Raw genomic sequence first — 21,959 nt, forward strand, 5'->3', positions numbered from 1 at the left:
GGGGACAGGGATGGGCCAAGGCGAGGCTGGAACATCAGCCACACTCATCTTGGCAGGGCCCATGGCCAAGCAGAATGGGGCTGTGGGGGAGGTGGGCAGAGGCAGGCAGGGCTGGTGGTGCTCTCTGGGCCCTGGCAAGCTGTCTTCCTGGTCCTCCTCTTTCAACATTCCTTCCAACTGTCAGGCTCTCTTCTTTTCTGCATTTATAAAGGGAAAGGAAAGGAAGTGCACTGATCTGGACACAGCAGGGGAGCCAGGCTCCCATGCAACATGAAGGGCAGGTCTACGCTGTGATGTGTGCAGGGATGGTTCTTGATTCTTAAAGCTGGTGGATAAAGACTATTGAGTCTCCTTGCCTGTCTAGCATGCAAATTAAATACTTTCCTATACCACCCACAAAGAGCTTAAGCAAAACCTGAAAGGGATTAAGCAGCTAAGAAAAGGAAAAAACCCTAAATTTAGCAGGATGACATGAATAAAACAGTTTTAAAAAATATGAATAAGAATCTCAAAGTGGCTTCATGGGTTCTTAACTGCACCCCCTCTAGGTCGCCCTGGTGTCCAAGCAAAGCCCAGAAATCAACATCTCAATACAAATTTTTTAGCACTTGTTCTCTCATATCACCAATTTATATAGAAAACAAATATTTTACTAGTTATGTTTAAAGCTGCCATTTTGTTTTGCTTGCAGATATAATGTTTTACAAAAATATGCAAAAATAAAAGCAATATTACATGGAATAAGTCCAATTGGGACTTTGGAAATAGTCCATTAATTAGTTTCCTCAAGATGATATCAAGTACCTAAGAAATTACACTATAAAACAGAAATTTAAGTCACTGGAAGGTTTCAGTTCTGGCAGAACTGCTTTCACTTATTATAAAAAGAACAGAACAAATGTCCCAAAATGTTTAATGTCAGTACTCACAGTTCTCCTTTCACAACAGCAGGAGAAAAAAACCCCACCACATTGTCTAGTGCCCAAAAATGACATCTGTGAAAAAAATCTGTGCTAAAAAGGGATGAAAAGAACATCTAGTACAATTTATTCACAGAAATGCCCTTAATAGACTAAATTTATACCATAAAAGCCCTTTTCTACACAGTTTGTATAATAAAGAAAACTATGTTATTGATACTACTGTTAAGCCAGCTTCACGTGGTATAGTCAATCAGACTCATGCTATGCTTAGCAGATGGACACATTTCTGCTATGTGCTACTGTATCAGTTAGCCATCTGAGAAACTCTTATCAGCACATTCATCCCTGTCATCTAATTTTCATTAAGGGCATCCCTGAAATCAGTACATGAGATTTAAAAAGTTGATAAAGCAACCAAATCACTAGAACGCTCTCGTGTTACACAGCCCATCTCAGATAGCACTTGCCACAGATTTGAGACTGGTGCTGCAGGCAGAGCACAATGGAGGGAACTGAAGTAGCAGCCATCTTCCCAGAACAGCATTTGAAATTTCACTTGAGGAGAAACACAGTGGAGCCAACCAAATTAACATTTTCACCACTATTGACACTACAAGATTTATTACTCCCTGTTCAATTTAAAAAGATTCCCTGGGGAAATTTTTAAGGGGTGCTTGCTTTATTAGTTGTTATTGAGTTGGACCATTTGACAGCTTGTGGGGAATGTCTGAATAACAAAATCCTTGGCAGAAAGAGATCAAGAGACCCCTGGTGACTGTTACGGATGACAATGATTTGATTTTAGCATGATGCATTTAGTTCCCATTGTTAAAAGAATATAGCAGATTAATTTATAGAATGAATAGTAACTACATGAACTGTATACACAAAGGAGTCTGACTAGGGCTGTGATAGAACCTGGAACCCTACAGTTCATGCAGTTCTTGTTTCCCCAGTAAGCAATAAATTTCAGCAAGATTACCATATAAAGCTAGATAACTGTGGGGAGGAAGCACTAGGGCTGAACCCTACAACTTCTATGCTTGATATTCACAGAATCACTCCATTAATGTGTAACAGTGGCAGTGAGGTGGAAAGAGAAGGAAAGATGAGAGAGGGAGATTTCTGTCCTCTGAAAGCTCATGAATAACTTTCCTCCAGCATAAACATCAAGAAAGCATAAAACAGCTTTGCATAAGCAGGTTGTTGAAACAATAGAAGTGCTCTAGCAAATACAAATACAGGGTGAATTAGTCATGTGGTCATGCAGTTTAAAAGATATTCTTGGTATTAAAATACAAAACACAAGGCCAGCTAACAAGTAACAAAACATAAGGTTAAGCACTGATAAGACTGGAGCTATTTTTTTTAGAGTGGTTATTAGAAAAACAGACAAAGCCCAAGAAAGCTGAGACAGGAAAGCCTGTAAGTTTAATGAGTTCACCCAAACACTAGTGTATTTATGGAACTATGCACAAAGATTTCAGCTTCCTCCAATACATTGATAAGAACTTTTAGAAAAGCAGGAATGCATCAAGTTTACTTGCTTACATCACCAGTATCATATGCTAATTGCCATAACCCTAAGCCCATCATCTTAGATTTAGTCGGTAGTTAAAAGTTGTGTTGCTGCTTTCAAAGTGGCTTTCACTCTCCAAAGAAAGGATTGGTGAATATTCCTGCTACACCCAGAAACAATAGCTACTGGAGGGACATAATATACTCAGAGATTGTTTACATCGACTTCACTGAAACTTAAACTAAAAGCTGAAGATTTTTAAAAAGGATTTGAAGCATGTCTTTAAAAAAATGACTCAAAAAGTCTGAGGTGTTTCATTTACAGATTAAGTCTCTGCTCCATAGGCAGTGGCTATACATATTCTAGACTGAAGTGGACCAAGAGACCTGTCTAGTTCAGTTACAAGCTAGCCAAAAATCCTCTAGCCTTATGTATTTATTTTCTGCTCACTTCACCAATCTGTACAGTCATGGTGGCCTAGTTATCATCCCTACCATTCCAAGCTGTAACCACTGAGAGCTGAGAGGCTGAAAAACTACCATATGAAGGAAACAAAGGGATTTCATTTAGTCTCTGAACATTTTGGGGAATATCATATTCATATTGTCTAATCCTAGAGTTCATCCAAGACTTTATATGAATTGATCAACTCTACATCTGTGCTACATACTGAGCTCTGGCAAAACAAAAAAGCGTGCCAGGCAAATACTCAGACCATACACACCAAAGGAAGTCTGGAATCTGTGTCTCCAAGCACACCAAGGTTCCTCAGCAGGAATAGCACTTGTCCCACTGTTTTACCATACATCTATATTTTACTGTGTACAGCTACTGTAATTATACTTAACCCTCTCTGTGTTACATATGCTAATGTAATTTTCTGTATTGTGTTTGAGTCATTCATAATTCACTCCTGCCTTTCTAACAGAAAGCTTTATGCCTGGGAGGCTGGAACACACAGTTGGTTTTCCAGTATGCCAGATGAATGCCCAAACCAGTCCATTTCCTTAACCTTGACTCTGTCATCAACAAATCTATAGAGCAGAACAGTTGTAAAAGCAAGATTTTAGTACGGGGTAGGAGATATTTGCAAGCAATAGCTCTAACTTACCATTTCTGGTGATCTGGCATTTCTCCGTTGCCTGGTTAATATCCTTGTCGTTGACCTACACAATTACCCTGGGCTAATTTTCTCTTGCTTTGGCTAGAACAAGATAAATCCTTTTTCTAGAACAAAGAGTCTCAGGAATAGCAAAATTCTTACTAAAAGTATCAACTTCAAACAATTCACATTAACTCTAGAAAATGAACATTGGATATGCCTGTTGTTACAGGTCTGAGCCCAAAGAAGTCATTGACTATGAATCTCTAAATAGTGGCTAAAATAGATAGAAAAAGTATTGGTAGGTGTTCTCCAAATGAGAACTTTGCACACCTTCCTAATTAGTCTGCTTATAGGAGGAACAATTCAAGGGAGCTCCATGAGGTACTGCAGTGCAATTCCATTCCTCACACACCACTCCGTGTTGTGAAAGCCGGAGACAAAGCACTGATACTTCTTAAAAAGCATTTAACAATGGAAGCAAGGAAGAACACATCTCTTCACATTAAACCAAACCAAAATACCATGTTCAGGAACTTAGCCACAGATGATTACCCTAGAAAACTGGATGATCACGTTATGGTGTGCTACAGCCCTGGGTATCATATGGCAAGATGATACTTGCAACCAAGGAGCAGCACATAAGATCAGGCTCACTGAAAGAATGATTGATTGCAGGCAAAGGAGAAAGAAATTACACAGGATAGCTTTTTCTAGGGATGGTATTCTTCTTTGCGCTCTTTAAACCCAAGTCAAAGCCTCTGGGAATGTAAGATGCTAATTTAAAAGAAATGAAAATGATTTCTAACTTGTCATATGAACCTATATAAAAGCATTTCTATTCTCTGTGTAATACCTGCAATGCCTCAAGATCTTCTCAATTATATTGTTTTCTGGTTGATTCTCCTCATCTAAAAAAGAGATACATTGCTATCTAAAAATGAGTGCTTCTGAGAAGCTTTTTCCCTTTTTCAATGACATTATAACAGTAACAAAAAATCCGGAGCCATTAACTTTAGTGCAAATTTTGCTGGAAAATGGACAAACTAAACATTTCAGGATTAGATCCATAGAATTACACCATCATTAGATTCAAATAGATAAATATTTATTAACCATGAATGATATTGTAACAGCGCTGGGAACAAAGGACGACAGTAACAGCAAAAGCCCACAATAGACTGATGCTGAAACATTTTATATAGTGGAATGTTAAATGTCAAATACTGGCATACAAAAAGACAGGAATGCATTCAAAGGTGACATAAAATACTTGTGGCTCCCCAGGGGTAACTGCTGGACACCAGGAGGCTGTTGTGACAGCACCTATCCCCTGAAGCAGCAATCTCTGTTTCAGGTAGCAGGAAATCTAGTTTTGGAGAAAGGAAAAGTGAAAAGCAAAAAGTCAGCCATGGAAGCAACAAAAGTCCAGTGCTGCTGCCATATCCTTATTTGCTTCTTAAGGAGAAAGCATTGAAACACCAGAAAGAGGAACAGATATTCTTAGGTGGCTGGGAAGAGAATGATAAATGAGTTTGAGACTAGGAGGGAAGACATATTAGGGCAGGAATGGAAGAAAAAGAGATATCAGAATCAAGTGGAAAGGGCACTAGAGGTGGGTAAGAAGAGCTAGGTAGCACTAGTGGGACAAAAAGAGAGAACAAAGGTGGAGAACGCAAAGACTCTATTAAGTTTAGTTACATGTCAGAGGAATCCTTGGTTAAAAAAAAGTTTGTGAAACACTGACATAAAAAACTGAAGACAATACGGCTGTAAACCTCCAGGAATTACTATTCAGGTTATACACAATTTTCACTCTGTATAGAAGTGTGACACTGTAACAGGAAAAGAACAAAATAGAGGCTGCACAGTGTGAAAGAAAATAGAGAGGGGACAGTTTGTGTTTTTTGGGGTTATGTTTTTTACATACAGAGGAAAACGGTTTCATTCTGAAATATTAAGAAAAACGACTAAAAAAATGAGGAGATCTCCATTAGAAAGTGAGTAGCTCCTGTATTAATATCTTGTTCTTTGGTTTGTCTTACCTGTTACTCTTCCTTCTCTCAGCTACAGTTTCAAGATATAAATCTGTAGTTTCTATGTCTACACCTAATGATCCCTAGCTATTGAGTATACCTGTCATATATAAGGATCACCACTCTGCCAACTCTGGTATCTAAGCCTCACTGAGACTCTGTACTGGGAGATATCCATATAAGCCTCTTGCCATCAGAAGAAGGCCTTCCTTCTAGTCCTGTCCACAACACAGCAGGCAAAGTGAAAGGTGGTCTGGAAGTGAAGCTCCTAAAGGACAAGGCTGACTAAATCACATCAAAGCAGTGCCTCTTCAATCCACACGAGTGAAAAGTCAGAAAGGAATTAGCAGAATGGGTTAGGTTTTTATATCTGGCAGCTATGAAATTGTATGTGAGGTAGCTGAGCTTTTAGGATACCCTACAGAGGTACGGGGTGGGAGAGAAAAACTAAGCAAAGGTCAGATTACTCTGGCAGGAGTTAAATACTAGGCTATTATGGTCTGTAATACAAGGCAATTGTGAATCTTCTACCTCCTTGTGATTCCTGCTGGTTACTTCAAATTTTGAAATAGCAAAATGGGGCTCCAGCCAAGCTGTTTGTTTGGATTTGGCTCAGATATGTCTACGTCCTGCTGAACCAACTCATTTCACTGGCAAATTAATAGTAGCTTGAAACCTATCACTGGAAATTATTTGCCAAGCAAAGCCAAGCTCACTTGGCCAAGTTCACAACAGATATAATAAAACTAAGGAAAGTCTCTGGCATATTTTTCATACAACTCACCTAGGATCCTATTTCCTGACATACCCCTTATCTGCTAGCTAAGCAACTTCTGAGATATATAGTGCAAAACCATGGAGCAATGTTCCTGTTGATCACAATTTTATCATTGAAGCTTGAGTTGATAGATTATCACTCAACTGTTTTGATCAGACATAACGATAAGTAATGGGAGACAAGGGGAACTGCTCTGGAAGAGCAGTTGATGCCAATGCTTCTCCCATCACTGTCTAGTCCTGGTTTTTATCTGAATCAGCAGTGAAATGGGCAGTGTTAGGAATCCAAACAGGGAAGGTTTCCAATTTGGCTTCTCACATAATACGCAGTCATGGTGATTGCACTTGATACACCTCATAATCACAGTGGGGGACATAGCTATGCTTCAGAATTTCTTGTGAGAGAAATGAAATAGAGAGAATCATATCATTCCAGGTACCCACTCTAAAAACAATGAATGATACCAACAAGAAAAAAAGTTACTGAAAGCTTATGGAGGACATATGAACTGTAAAAGAAGGGCTCACAGAGCAGCACGGGATGCTACCATATTTCAGGAAAGGACTGTATAAAAGCTGCCAGTCTTTGGAGGAAGAAGCTCTCTTGTATGATTTAGTAAGATGTACCATAGTAAAAGAATACTAATAATCACTTTTCCACTGTCTGATAACACCACTAAAAAGATTAGTGTTAAGAAAGGTTGATTAAAGCAAGTGCTGCAACTGCTGTTGACCCTGAAACATCTGCAATTGTGCTGAATTAGAGAATGAGAGCCTCAATATAGCAGCAAACTGTGATCTTGAAAATTCATTCAGAACAAAGACTACCAGATGTCGGGTTAACAAAAGAAGAATAAGAGATTTCAAACATGAGTTCTGAGGCATGTAGATAGAAAAATAGTGAAAGACTCTTAGACCACTGCATTTCTTAAGGGCTACGGCATGGAGACACTAAATCATAAGCAGACAGTCAGCAATATGATTTAAAAATAGCATGGATACTTATATGCACAAGGTAAAGAGAAATGTCTGTTTGAGCTTTCATTTGAGCACGTCAGGAAATGTGATGTGGAGGGAGGATATCAGTTTTACAAACAGAAATGGAAGGATGAAGCTTAATAACGTCATTTCTTTGCAAATGTACAAAGGAAATGAAGAAAAACCTGCAGCAGGCTAAGGCAAAGTTAGCTGATACAGACAGTGCCCCATTGGCTAATGATTGATAAGAGCAGCAGTTACTGACAGTTTTAAAAGAGGACATTCTATTTTAATTCTCACTATGTCCCAGGAAAATTAAACCACATCAGAAGCCACAAACCTATTCTGACAGGAAAATTTTTATCAAACCTTTCCTCAGCAATTTTAACAGAGAGATTAACTAAAGCCCACTCTGTTGACTCGAGTCAGATGAATTTTAGGAGAACATTGGTAAAATGAACTGTTGTACTTACAGATACTGCACAAGGCCTTTCTTCTATTTCCAAAGATAGCTTGGAAATCAAAGAGTAAATACTCCTAGTGGTAACATCATTCCAGACATCTATCAAAACATGCAGATGTGCTTTGAACTGAAAAATGAAGCAGCACCAGTTCTTTATTAACCTAGGGATGGATCAGGTGTTACCTCTCCTACACAAAGTCACATTCACTCTTCTCAGGGACCCATTAGAATTGATGGGGCAGGGTATGAGGTGATTCAGAGTCAGACCACCACACTTGCAAATCCTGATGCAGCTTCTTCAGTAACCCACAGAAGGGCATGAAGGAAAATATTATGATGACTGAGTCCTTGTGCAATTGACTGATTTTAAAAGCCAAGCCAAAAATTATTGTGCATTTTATACTAGCTCATTTCTGAATTCATGCACAATTTAAAATTGCAAAGTATAGACTATGTCTCCTAGAAGCTGAGTGTGACTGTGATGAAAAACTGTAAGAAAACTGTGGACCAAGTTTGATCCAAGAAAAAGAAAGGTTATTCTAGACCTAATGGTCTAGCTTGAAAAAAAACCTAACAGCAGTTCTTGAAAACAGACCTACTAATATACTTGCAATACCAGAGTTTAAGTACTAGATCACACAAATTTTCCTTTCTCTCCTTTACAATACAGAGGGCTATCAACAAATATCTGCGTGTTCATCTGTTATGTTTGATGATAAGGACAAGCTCAGCAATTTCAAGCATTTGACAGGTATGCTAATTCCAGCTGTCTTAGCAGACTGATCTACCCGAATATTTAACTTGAAAGGGAATCATCCAAAACTATGTATTATATATTCAGCAATAGAAGAAGTAATAAATTCAACAATCAGGAAAATTCTTCACAATTAATACAGCAAGACTTGAAGATTTCAGAAATGACCCAAGCAGTAATTACTAGATAAGTAACTACCATGGTATCTTCTTGCCACTTTTTGCATTTGAACTGAAGCGTGAAACAGTAGAACTTTTAAAAGGAGGGTAACAAGACATGACAAATGAGACTCTACATCATATATTATGCACTTGATTAGATATCCAAGAGGGCATAGTTAGAAGGCACAACTAGTTTGCCTTCTGACAAACTACAATTTACAATTGGTAAGAAGAACTGTATTATAGACAATAGCAATGATCTCAAGAGAAGAGATTTGACTTTTATTAGAGATGGCATAGATCCTCTTACAAATTCAGCAGTTTGACAGGAAAGGAGAATTAACATTCTGAGAGGCTGCCACCAAAAAAATTTGTTCAAGTAGCAGATTTGCTCTACAGAAATGACAGAACTATGTGCTAGCCTTACTTGTGTTACACTTTGACTTTCCTATCTGAAGCCATAGGTAAACATTCAAAAAAATCCCCCTATATTTGACACTAGGGCTCTTTGAAATTGGATGAAACAAAGCAGCACCTTGCATTTTGAGGGTTTTCATCTATTCACCTGAAATTTTAAATATACTTCCCAGACAATGAACATTTTCATTTGATATTACATTTATTTATTTTTTTCTGTTCTTTTTCTCTCAATCCCTCACAGCCTCTGTTTTTCCTGTTTAGAATATGTACATAAATTATTAGGTTATATTGATTTCATCCTAGTATTCATACTCCTTATATTACTTTGAAAGTATTGATTTTTAGAGACATCTTGTCTGTATAGATTCATCACATTTCTTTTTTGCCCAACCCTTCCAATCCTTTTGCACAGCTACTGTTGCTCTTGGATGCTTATTGTGTTCACAGAGCTCATGTAACTGATCTGTATGCTCAGTCTGAGCTCTGTGACTGGGACGGACAAGCCAGCTGGGGCAGCCCTGACAACTTTGCACAAGGGTTCCCCTGGGTGGGGAGATAAGCACTACATTATTCAGACAGAATTTGGGATAGGGATTAACTAGGGCTAGAGACTGGGGAGAATCTGGAAACCACATGGTCACTGTATCTCACATAGCTGGTGTGGAAAAGCTGTGAAAATATAGAAGGAAATTCAGAGGCTGCAACAATCAAGAGCTACCAGCTCACTTCTCAGTTTTATCAGAACTAAAACCAAGACTGCAACAAGCAGTATTGGATTTAAGCCTGATATCATTCACTAATTCGTTTACCTCTTATAAGACAGGCTCCCTTTCAGCATATATTAGTGTTACTGTATCCATCAGTGTACAGACCAGTACATACATTGACATCTCCATCCAGACAACAGCACCTTGAAGCCCACAGGAGGGCTGTGAGATGCTATCAGCAACTGCACAGCTCCAAGAATCTTGGAAAACCTGTGTGTGCTTGGGAAGGGTTGGTTATTGCAGAAACACCTTAGTTACCTTTCATCACTCAGCCTTCCCTAAGGCAGGCAGCCCTACACGCCCTCATCTTGCCTGGTGCTATGAATGCTATTTCTTAACTTTTTCTGCTTCTCTCTTGTCTTTTCTTTCTCCATAGAAAACTGCATAATGTTTTCTTTCCTGGCCCATCTATCTTCACTCATTTCTGCTTAGAAGTGCTACCTGTAGCCCTATGTCTAGATTGCTCTGTAAGATAAGAGGCTTTTGCAGCTGCTTCCCTCTGCTTTTGCATGGGAGGAGGAGGATAAGACTGCTGGCAAAGAAGGGCAAAATAGGAAGATGCACAAGGTTGTGAAGGACGGTTGTGAAGGTTAGCATTGGAGCTAACCTGCAGAGCCTACCCAAGGAGATGACCTGAAAAGAGATGATGTGGCTTGATAATTTGATATTGGAGAAGCCAACATAGAAAGATGCTTCCTTTGTTTAACTTGTTTATAGGGATGCTGTATATGTGCACTGCAAAGAATGGAAGCTTTGAAAACTAAGTGTAGGTATGCAGAATTTAACAAGAATTTATAACAGTGAATGTGAAACATTTTCTTAAAGCTCGCATTGTAACTACTGTTATTATTCATGGACAATGTCACAAAGAGCAGAGAAGAACATCGTTGTTTCATGTCACCCATAGGAGCAGACAATCATTTGCACCATTATTTCCATTTTCTGCCAGCTGAATAAGTTGTGCTTGAATATCTTGCACAAAATAACTTGTGCTTGAATACCTTGCCTTCTTTATAAACATATTGAAGGCTTATATTTTCCTAGATTTTTTTACAAAGCTGCCAATCTCTTTTTTTTATACACTCTGTAATAAAATATGTAATCAAGGACAGTTACAAATGTGAATATATGAGAGGTGCCCAAGTCATTAAAAGCCATGTACCAAAAATTGTGGTTAACACAGACTTTGTGTGTGTGTGTGTGTGTATGTGTGTGTGTGTGATGACATATTGTGCATATCTCATTTGTAACTGCAGGTTCTTCGTCTCTGATACTCTTATGGTATCTTTATCATCCCGTTCTGCTTTACTATCTAAGCAGATTAATGCACAACTGGCACAACTGATTTGGTAACAGTTTTGCTAAACCTACCGAGATCCCCACATTACTTCGGGGCTCTGGCTTTCACATATCAGTCTCATTTACTCACTCCATTATCCTCTGTGTTTATATATATATATTCGACTTTACTTGACGTATTTATCTGTCTGAGATAATGAACAGAGGGAGGCGAACTCCAAAGCGCAGCGCGAGCCGCAGGCAGCGGCTCCAGCGCCACGCGCGGCGGCCGCCAGGGGGCGCTGCCGGCGGGGCACGGCGGCGGCGGCCCGAGGGCGCGGGCGGAAATGGAGGTTGCGCGGGGGTCGGCGCCAACGGTGCCGCTTCTTGTCTGATCTCTGTCGTTAAAGCGCCAGAACTGACGGAGCGGCCTTATTCTAACCCGACCGCACTCAATAACCTTTTGTGAGAGCGCAGCTGCCGGTGCACAGCCCATCAGAATTCGATACGGATCCGTTCAGGGGCAGTTTAGCAAAATCAATGGGGCTATATCCACAGAGACGTGATGGGAGTGCAGAATCGTGCCTCAGACATTGTTAGTGAATACATTTGGTACATACTTAAGCATCCTTAATAATGTCTCTACTGGCAGGAAAGAGACTTTTTCTCCCTACTCCCCAAAACACACCAAAATAATTTTTCCTTGTAGTCTTTGTGTGAGTGTGTGTGTGTGTGTGTGTGTGTGTGTGTGTGTGTGGTTTCTTCCAATCATTGCTTTAAGAAGGCTTTATAAAACAGGCAATCCAGTTAGCGGAGTGTAACTGCAAGATTACTGAACTAAAATGTCTGTCTGTGCTTCAAACATGATACAGGTGGATATAGGCTTCTGTTCAGCTTACCTCGATCTCCAGCAGCTCTCTCAAGACCGCTGGTGCTCAGGCAGAGGGCACAGAGTGGGTGTCTGTCTCAGGCTCCAGGACTGCAGTGAGGCTGGGCTTAGCTGGGACAGCACCCACGCAGTTTCCTTGCCCTGGGGAGAGTGCAAACCGGGTTGTTGATTTTAGTTCTACTCTTGGCAATTGTGTAGTAAATCCAGCCAAGAGAATGGTAGATTATGGTCTATAGAGTCATGTTTGTTTAGACATCATAGGTGTTATTCTTACCTGCATTGCTTTCTGCAAACATTTGACTAACTGGGAAGTGATGGAGTAGGAAAAATATGCAGTGAGTTATTATGAACTTTTGCCTACTATGTACAACTTCTTTCTTTCTTTGAGAAGTGTTTGCATTCTACTGCTTTTATGGCAACTCTTTATGGTACTCTCTTTTCATGTCCTGACAGTTATAGGCAGTTTTGGGTATGATAATGCTGGATTTGGGTACCTAACTTTCATCTGAGTTCCATGTTACTTTTCTAGGCCTGTTTGGTATCTGAGCCTACTGGTTTCTAAGAGGTTAATTTCTTTAAAAATGACACTATTACTGATATTCTAATTAAAAAACAGGGAAATAAATCAGTTAGCTCTTCGACTAGAGAACCTCAACAACCATTAATTGGCTGTCAAAAGCACACTCCTGAAGATGGAGGAGCAACATTTGTTTCTAGGAGGCAGCCTGTATGCAACAAAATTTCACAGACAAGTGACCATCCAGGAGGTTGTTCAGCATTAGAGGAGCAAGAGCAGGCTGAAGAGGTCTGGAAAGGAGATAAACCACTTCCTTTTTCCTCCTGCAGCTGCTTCAAACTTGTGTTTTGTTGTTTCTAACTTGTGCTCACAGTCTGATTTCAAAACTTATTTAAACTGTGAATAGATATATACAAAACCTTTTAAATCAAAGTGAATATACACAATACACACATCTTCAATAGCAGAAAGATGCTGCACCTTCTGGGACTGTGACAGGCATATGACAGGCACAGCACAGGGAATCCTGAAAGCACATGTAATCTGAACAATTTATAGGGAGGTCCCAAAGTGTTTCAGGCTGGGTATTAGGAGGAATTTCTTTACTGAAAGGATTGTGAGGTATTGGAATGGGCTGCCCAGGGAGGTGGTGTAGGCACTGTCCCTGGAGGTGTTTAAGAGATCGGTGGATGTTGCACTTAGGGAAATGGTCTAGTGGTTGATAGGGCTGGGACAAAGGCTGGACTCAATGATCTTAAAGGTCTCTTCCAGCCAAAATGATTCTATGATTCTGAGTAGTAAATACAAAAGCTGTCTACATTCGACTCCTTCCCAGAGGATAAATAATGATTTTTTTTTCAGAGCATCTAACTGATAGACACAAAAGCTCCATTTTCCACATGATTTAGGATCTAAGGTCATATTTTCAAAGATGCTTTAGTGATGAAAGCTTTAGACAGTCCACTAAAGGACTTTCAAAAGCTGAGATCTCAGGGTATAAGTTATGAGTTGTTTTGAACAGGCCCTGCGATACCTATCTGTGACAATGATGAGCACAGAGATATCTTTGAAAAGGTATCTTTGACCCTCCAATCCCACCCATTTTCTGTGTTTAAGTAATATTTGGTTTTCATTTCAAGACCTGTAAAGCAGTTCCATGCTTTTGAAAAAGTCCACCAATGAAAAGCAAGATTTTACAAGGGCTACAAACCATCTGCTCTCCTTTAGGATTAAACTTTGCTGATGGACACTCTAAGTGTAATCACTGCTGTTAATTTTTAGTGATGCTTGCTACCTACATGCACAGCCTTCTAGGTATTTTTTGTTATTTTTTCTTTTATGTATACACTGTGTTAGAAACAGTGTTTGAACTCCAGACCACCAAAAGCAGAAGCACTATGGCATACCTGGCTATTGTGTTGATGTTTCAGGAATAAAACAGTCCTGCTGTTGTGTGGTTCCCCATTTCCTCCTTTGTTTTGGCAGTACTTGTTTGCGACTCATGAAACTGAAAGCCCAGAACAAAATTAAAAGTCAGTCAATTTAACAGGTTGACCTGAGTCATTGTATCATCTTATGATTGATCAGAGGTGAAAATTCAAGGTGGGAGGGAAAAAGTTCTGTGCCTTTTGAAGGAAGTGTGGCCCTGGATTGCTTAGGCATACTGTGAAACCACTGAGTCAGAAAATGGCTGCTTAAACTCTGAATATACAAGAAACCTCAAGGCTGGGTATGGCATGGACCTCCCGTGAGCCTGCCAGGGGCACAAAGCCTTCCCTAGATAGCTCCCTCTGGGAGGGCAGGCTTCTGTCCCACCCTAACACAGCCCACAGTGTAATTTACACAAATTCGGTGCCTCAACAGACTGTCAGCCTATGCAATTACAGAACTCTGCAAAATCACCTTTGGCATTATGGATGTGATACTTTAGGTATGGTTGGCCTTGCCACCACACATGCTGGGTGGAGCTGGGAAGAGCGAGCATGTAATTAGGAGGCAAAACCCAGTGATGGCCGCTGAAATTCTTGCCATTTCTAGCTCTTGTTGAATACTGACTCTAATTGCATCTTAAATGGGCATAAAAGCATTTATCCAAGATATATAATGCTGTGAGGAAATTAAAGGTTTAGAAAATACAGCTTTTAAATTGAACCCTGTGACCTGGTGTGTTGCACGCAGTTACAAACTGTTTAAAGGCATCCTTTGATGCACTGTGCCGGTTCTCTTTGTTCCCACCATTCTGCACCATGAGATTAAAAACTAAACTAAACATTTCAGACTTTGGAAAGCAACCAGACACATTTTTAGGTCTTGCTCCTTACTAAAAATACCCTCCTCAGAGCAGTAATGCTGCACAGTTCCAACAAAGGACTAATACTGTATGTATATCTGAACACAAGCATGGCACCTTAACTGACTCACTTTACTGATTATCTTTATGATCAAGAAATCCTGTTGTGAAACTGCTGTTGAGTTACAGTTGCCCAAGAAATAAATCTCCCTATCAGTTTGGTGCATAAAGTGGTTACTTAGGCAGTAAAAGTTGAATATACAAAAAGGCTTCAAGGTCTGCCCTGAGTTTATGTTAATGAATAAACCTCACCTGAAATACATGTATTGAAGTCTATTAGAAACTACCTCAGATTATTGAAGGATGTGATCAGGAGCTGGGGCTGCTTGAGACACAGAAATGGTGCCAGCTGATGGGACAGCAGCCTCTTATTCTCCCCGGCCCTGTTGGGCTCTGGTCCTGGGAGAAGCCCTCTGCTTCAGAGATCCTCAAGAAGCATAGACTAGATTCAGCCAGACTGAGGGACGAAGTACCTCTCAATCCAACACCCGGAATGAAAGACTTAGGTTTCTTCCTGTGACCTTTTCATCACACATTTCCCCTTCCTCAGGCTTTAGTCTTATTTCTGTCTGTTTCTCAACTACTATTTAAAAGAAGCCAGGTTCATTACACAAAACAATGCTTCTGCTAGCTCTGAATCTGTAATCAGGACAGTGAGCAGCGTTATCCCTTATTGCCTGACATCAGATTAAGCTTGTCCTGAAGGCAGGAGGGCTGCATGCTGTTCTTAACATCCCTGCAGGATCAGAAGTAAGAGCGAATTTATTCTCTGTAGAATCCCAAACGGTACTGGTTTTGGCTGGGACAGAGCTAAATTTCTTTATAGCAGCTTGCATGGTTTCTGGTTTGTGATGAAAAGAGTGCTGATAGCACAGGAATGTTTTTCCTTACTGTTGAGCAGTGCTTCCACAGCATCCAGTCCAGGCCTTTTCTGCTCCTGAGAATGCCCCACTAGTGAGCAGGATAGGAATGCACAAGGAACTGGGAGGGGGGACAGCTGGGACAGCTAACCCCAACTGACTCAAAGGATATCCTATGTTATGCCACATCATCATCAGAAATAAAACTGGTGTGGGGGTGGAGGCTGGAAGGGGCTCAGGGACTGGCTGGTAGTGAGCAATGGTTTTCTTTTACGTCACTTGCATTTTATTTCCTTCTCTCTTTTTTCTTTTTAAATAAAATTAAATTGTCTTTATATCAACATGTTTCTCAGTTTTACCCTTCAGATTCTCTACTCCATCCCACGGCAGGGGGCAGTGAGCTGCAGGCTGTGGGGGACTTAGTTGCTGGCCTATGTTAAACCACACCAGTCACCCACATAAGGAATATTACTCTACCTCACTTTCCTTCTCCTTTTCCTTCATGAAAGATCAGCTACTACTATGCAGACAGTCAAAAGTAAAAAAAAAAAAAAAAGACAACTCCTTTGCTATATTTAAATGGCCAAATTAAATTGTACAAAGGGGCTTGCCCAAAATGCTACTCAAGGAGCTCGAGGTTTAATCCCATATTCCCCTTTTTCGGGTGTCTTCTCAGCTCGCCTTCGGTAACTTCTCTCTATGTAGTGGAAAAATAAATGGTTTAATGGAAATGTTATTGAGAAAAAGACCATCCCTCCGGCGGGGGCGGGGTGGTGGTGGAAGAGGAGCGGCCTTCAGCTGGGCGCGGTGCCCGCCCGGGGCGGCCGACGGACGGGAGACCTGCCCGTCGGCTGGCGCGGCCGGGCACCGGGCCCGGTTGGGTGGCCCCCGCTTTCCCCTCCCTTCTCCGGTCCCCGCTTCTCCGTGCTCCGCCTCTGCGGGCAGTGCGCATGCATGAGGCGGCCACCCAGCCCCTGACTCACCCCCTCTTCTCCCATCAGCTCCCGGAAGGTATTCCCCGCCGTCAGCGAGGGGGTAAAGAAAAGGCACTCACCATGAATCGTTTGGGGAAGAAAGGGAATGAGACCCTCATCGAGATGGCTCTGTCGGCGGATGGTAGGAGATCGAAGGGAGCAGGGGGGAGATAGCTGCTTTGTTCCTTGTGCCCCCCGCCCCGGTGCTGTGCGGCCGGGCGCGGCCGGGGCTTCCTGCCTGTGGAAGTGGCGCGGGTAGGACGTAGCAAAGCGGTTCGAGAGCCTGACAGCGTGTGCGGGGGCAGTCCGGTTCCGAGACCGGGCTCTGGTGGCAGGGAGAGGGGATTGATCCCGAATGCTCCTGACGCTTCTTAAGTTTTTTATCTTTTTTCCACTGAAAAGGGCAAACAACAAACACTTTTGCATGAGCCCGAGTGTGGTTTGATTAGGTCATCAGTAAGTCTAAATAAACCTTGAAAAAAGGTTCCTACATCAGCATGCTACTCGAGCCAGATAGCCCTTAATAGTTAATTTTAAACACATTTCAAATGCTATGAGCCTAACAGCAAACTTTTAGCCTTTCATAAAGCGCCAGCTGGGTTCAGGCTGAGATGAACTGCTGCCACTAGCTAATACTGTCATGGCAAGAAAGTTCAGAGCAGACCAGGCCACCTCGTTTAGGAAGAGAAGAGCAGTCCTTCTACTGTCTTCCTTCATCCAGGACCCACTGATACCAGTCAGCTTTGTGTATAGTCTGTACAGATTCTGGGTCTTTGTTGGGACCTTGCTTTTATGCAATAGGCAGGTGACAATCTCCAACTCATGTCAGTATGTAATGTAATTACTTATAATAAATGTGGTAATATTATGATTTTGTGAAATAACATGATGCAAATGCTTCGGGTGTGTTTATCAGTTTGTCACCTGGCAACATGAATCAACAGTCAGATGTAAGATAGCTGGCTGATATTATCAAAACGATTCTGTAGAAATTGAAAAACAACAGAAAAATACTGACCTAGAAAAATTTCTTTATAGGAGTTGTGCTTTGCCATCAGTCCTAGAAGTGAAGATCTTAAAGCAAGAAAGAGCTACTAATTGCTTCTGGGTTGGTTGCTTGGGTTGTATGTTTTCTTTCACAGCTTGACTAAGTATCTCTCAGAAAAACATACAATGCCATTTTAAACACCTCAAGCACTGGTGTAAAATCATGATTTTCAAAACCTTTGGCCTTGTTTCAAAATCAGCCTTGTTTCAGATGGATATGACAGCAGATAATGACTATGAAAATTATCCAAAAGAAGCTGTTTGCACTGACAGCAAGGAGTGGTGGCCAACTGCAGCAAGGCAAGCACCCGCAGCAAGTGTCAGACAAACGCTCACCCTCTCTTCAAGAGCCCGGTGGAGCTGTCGGCCTGGCACAGGAACGGAAACAGATGGGTGTTGCAGCCTCTTGGCCAGCGATGCATTTACAAACTCTTGTGGGGAGGCCTGAGTCATTGCCTGTCCCGCTGCCTGTGAGCAATGAAAAGGGCTCAGGACTGAGCTGCTCTAACCCAGTGGTTGTCCTTCTGAAGTAGCTTGAGACTGAAAAAATTACAACATTTACAAAATATGCAATAACCATTTAGAAAATGATGTTGGAAGTCAGATTTGTAAACTGAAATTTGCAGCATTCAGCTTTCCCATGAACATTTTGTGAGTTTTTTATAGTCATTCAATGTAAGGAGATTTGAGGGATTTCTGTAAATTAGGATGATTTAGTAGGATTTACCATACTGTAGCACATAACTGCCCATACAGAATCTTGCACCAGTTCAGTTCAATTTTAATCAACCTGTTTTCTAAAACAGAAACAAACTGAATATAAGGTAAAGTGAGTAGACTTTTAAAAATGTATGTGAATTTGTTGTCCCAAAATCTCATAAGGTTAAAAAAAACCCCAAACTTCCTTAAATTATGGTTTAGAGAAGTTAACAGTAAGCATTTATTGTCACTGGTACTTGTCTTTGATGTAAAGATCTGTTTTGTGCTTTTAAGGAAAAGATAGGCTCTTAAGGAGGCTCCAAGCTTGTGCACTGATGTGTACAAGCAGGGTCTTTGTGAGTCAAAAGGAACAAGGCAGAAGAAAAAAATATCTGCTACTTATTTTCCATAAAATTATGTGCATATTTGGATAGTATGTGTGTATTTAATTCTTATTTACTACTGCTTTTCATTAAAATTAAATGCTAAGGAACGGGTTGTGGGGATAAAAAAACTACTTACCAGCAGCAGAAAGTTTTAACTTGCAGATCAAAACTTCTACCTCAAAGGAAGCTTTCTGTCTTCCTGTTGAATTACACCCATGTGAGGTAATAACTTCCATTTTTGTGGGTGTGATTTTGCTTTCTGTTGGAAGATGGGTGGTGTTTACCCCAAAGTATTAAAAGTAAAGAAAATGGAACTTGCAACACTGAGATGTAAATACCAGAGCAAGAAGACCACAGGATGTTTTTAGGAATATTTCTTTATGTTTCCACTGTCTTTCAGCATTTTTTTTCCAACGTGAAGTGTTGATACTATGGTAGCTGTGTTGCATAAATCCCAAGACTCTGGATCGTTTGGAAATTCATGTAGCTCCATGCCCTGATTTGAAAAATACTGCCTTTATATTTGTGGTTCCTCTTCCAAAATTTCTAGGAGTCTAGTTTCAACTCAGAATGCTCTAAGACTGATCTAAATTCATATGCTTATGTAGGTTTGTTATAATCTTGCTTGTGTTCCCTCTGCAGAAGGCAGCAAAACAGTAGGAAAAGCCAATGGCGAGAGTTGCAAATGATGCATATGCCAGTGTGTTGGCATCTCATAATGCCTCAGCATTTGAGGCCAGATACTGCTGTTATTTAGTAGAATGATACTTCACTGATTTAACCAGAATTATTATGATTCACACTAGCAACATAAGATACAGGCCTCTCTGTTCAAGACTACATCTGTCTGTAATTACTGCAGCAATGTATGTAGTAATTTCTGATGTATTTGTGGAAACACTGAATGGGATATCATGTTCCCCCAGGGTGAAAGCAAAGAGTTTGTTAATGTGAAAGCTGTTTTTTTTTAAAGATTATTCCTAGATAATAAAGTAGAAGCTCCAAGAAATTTAGACATAGTTCAGAATATGAAAGGCCAGGGAGAAAATATTCCCTCAGACCAGCCACTGAGTAGTTGCTGAGTGGAATTTCTTTACTGGCTGTGAAGCGTTACTGCGGGAGCACAGTGTAAATACAGGTTGGTTAGAAAGTAAACTTCCTTTTAACAGACAAATCCAGTTTGAGGTAGGAAAGCCTGATTTTGGGAATTGATCCTAGCAACCTGCAAAACATAGCCTTATGTATGTATGTTTTGTAGCATACTGTGGTGCTTTTAATGAGAAAGTAAACATTGAGCACATTTTCCTGGAGCTGTTAAATATGGATTTTACCAGATATTGTCTCAGTTAAAAACAAACAAAAATTTATCCTCAAACTGGTGACAGAGACTTGCAATACTTTTCTTTCAGATGAGTACTCTATGTATGAGGTTAAAGTCACTCTTTTTGCAGCCTGGTGAGTGGCAAAGCGGAGCAGCTGCCAGGAGGGATGGGGTCCTTTGCATGCCTTCTTAACCCAGTAGCAATTATGTGGGATGTTTAAGCTGTGCTTCAGAGAGCTGGGCAATGCACCTGAATTCCCGGTGAAGAACTGACTTTCTACCCATCCTAGGTGAAGGCTCTTCAGCCTCCATTTGGTAAAGAGTCTGCAGCTTCACTCAGCTCAGGAAAGGAAACAAAAGTTCTCTGCAGCTGTTTCTCACATGGATTCCTGGAGGAAGGGCATGGTTCCAGCTAGGGCCAGAGGTTCTGGGCTGTTAATGTCAAATAAGCCCTAAGGAGGCAGTTGAAACTCTACTGCAGTGTAAGGCAGAACAATACTTTCTCTGTGGTTCCCTCTGAGGCAGTTTGCAGCTAAGGTACTGTCTGATGTGGTGTCCCATTCTGAGGTGTTCATAGGACTAATAGAAAAGCAGGTTTCTACTGTACAGGGTTTGGTTCTTTGGTTTGTTTTTTAGAAAAAAAAAATGGCTTCAGATCTGAGTATAATTCAGCATTTTAAAGATATGGCTACAGCTGAAAGTTTCCAGTCTTTACTATCAGTGAAATGCTACCTTAAATACGCTGTTGCACACCAGAAAGCTTTTGTAAGTAACTTCCCAGAAACAAACCTGAGTGAGTCGCTTTGCTTTTCAGGATTTTTTGAACAAGTGCATTAACATGTGGTGAGAAAAGAAAGTTGTGTTGCAAAGTGAAGCTTTGCAATCTGGAAGAGTCTTGATATCAGTGAGATAACTGTATCATAAAATGGAAGGGTACTTTAGCACACTACGATGCAAGGCAAAACTAGGATAAGATATAAAGGCATTAATGAACATGTGCTTCTAAAATTATACTGAGAACTGTTGGTAGATATTTTGTGAAAAAAAAAAACCAAACCCAACAAATTACTCTAAAACCAGAAAACCAAACAACATTCATTTCATATTTAGTATCTGTAAACTAATGAGTTGTTTATACACATAGAAGAGTTACCTAACATAAACATGTAATGAACAGAGTATAGGTCATGTAAAAATGTGGAGTTGCTGTGTCAGATGGTAAGTGGCAAGGTAATAATGCATTGAACTTTTCCACTAGTTTTTTATTGTTATCTGAGAGTTGAACTGAAGAGCAATGTAGCTGCCAATTTGTGCTTCATTACCTAGCAGTAATTGCATTATATTTGGTAGTAGCTTTTCATGAGTGCATGTGTATAAATGCATGAAGGCAAAAAAACATCCTTGCGTCCTATCGCTAGGGATAGTTTTTGCAACTATAACATAGTTATGGAAGGATTTTGAAGTGTTGGCTCTCTGCAGAAAGCAGAATAATATGTCAGGAATTATTTATAGATTAAACATTGTGTGAGGGAGTAGTTCATTCTAGGTTGGGACTTGGTTACTTGGCTTACACTATAGAGATGTTTGGTGTGTTTCTGAAGGGCTTCTTGTGAGAGAACCTACAGCTGTTAAACCTGTGGTGTTCATTGCTTTAGTCTGATGCAAGCCAAGAAAAGGCCTGCTAGCAGCCTAGTTGGCTGCTGCTGATAAAAAGGTCCAGAGTAAGGCAGGACATCCG

General features: G+C 40.5%; 1 protein-coding gene and 1 long non-coding RNA gene across 3 annotated transcripts in view; one reads left to right on the forward strand and one right to left on the reverse strand.

The window, feature by feature from the left end:
• Positions 1-16,997, reverse strand: part of LOC133625713 (uncharacterized) — a 35,402-nt gene extending 18,405 nt beyond the window's left edge. Inside the window, exons 1-3 of the long non-coding RNA XR_009819029.1 lie at positions 16,849-16,997; positions 13,991-14,091; positions 12,078-12,208 (exon numbers count right to left, since the gene is read on the reverse strand). This is a non-coding gene — a long non-coding RNA (uncharacterized LOC133625713). The remainder of the gene's footprint in view (positions 1-12,077; positions 12,209-13,990; positions 14,092-16,848) is intronic.
• ANO5 (anoctamin 5) overlaps positions 16,605-21,959 on the forward strand; it is a 58,512-nt gene continuing 53,157 nt past the window's right edge. For both annotated transcript variants that reach the window (XM_061999257.1, XM_061999258.1), the window contains exon 1: positions 16,605-16,910. In XM_061999257.1, the coding sequence (XP_061855241.1) occupies positions 16,745-16,910 (166 nt within the window). In that variant the 5' untranslated portion in view covers positions 16,605-16,744. The remainder of the gene's footprint in view (positions 16,911-21,959) is intronic.

Source organism: Colius striatus, chromosome 7 (genome assembly GCF_028858725.1).
Source record: "Colius striatus isolate bColStr4 chromosome 7, bColStr4.1.hap1, whole genome shotgun sequence".
In the NCBI taxonomy this organism is placed as follows: Eukaryota; Metazoa; Chordata; class Aves; order Coliiformes; family Coliidae; genus Colius; species Colius striatus.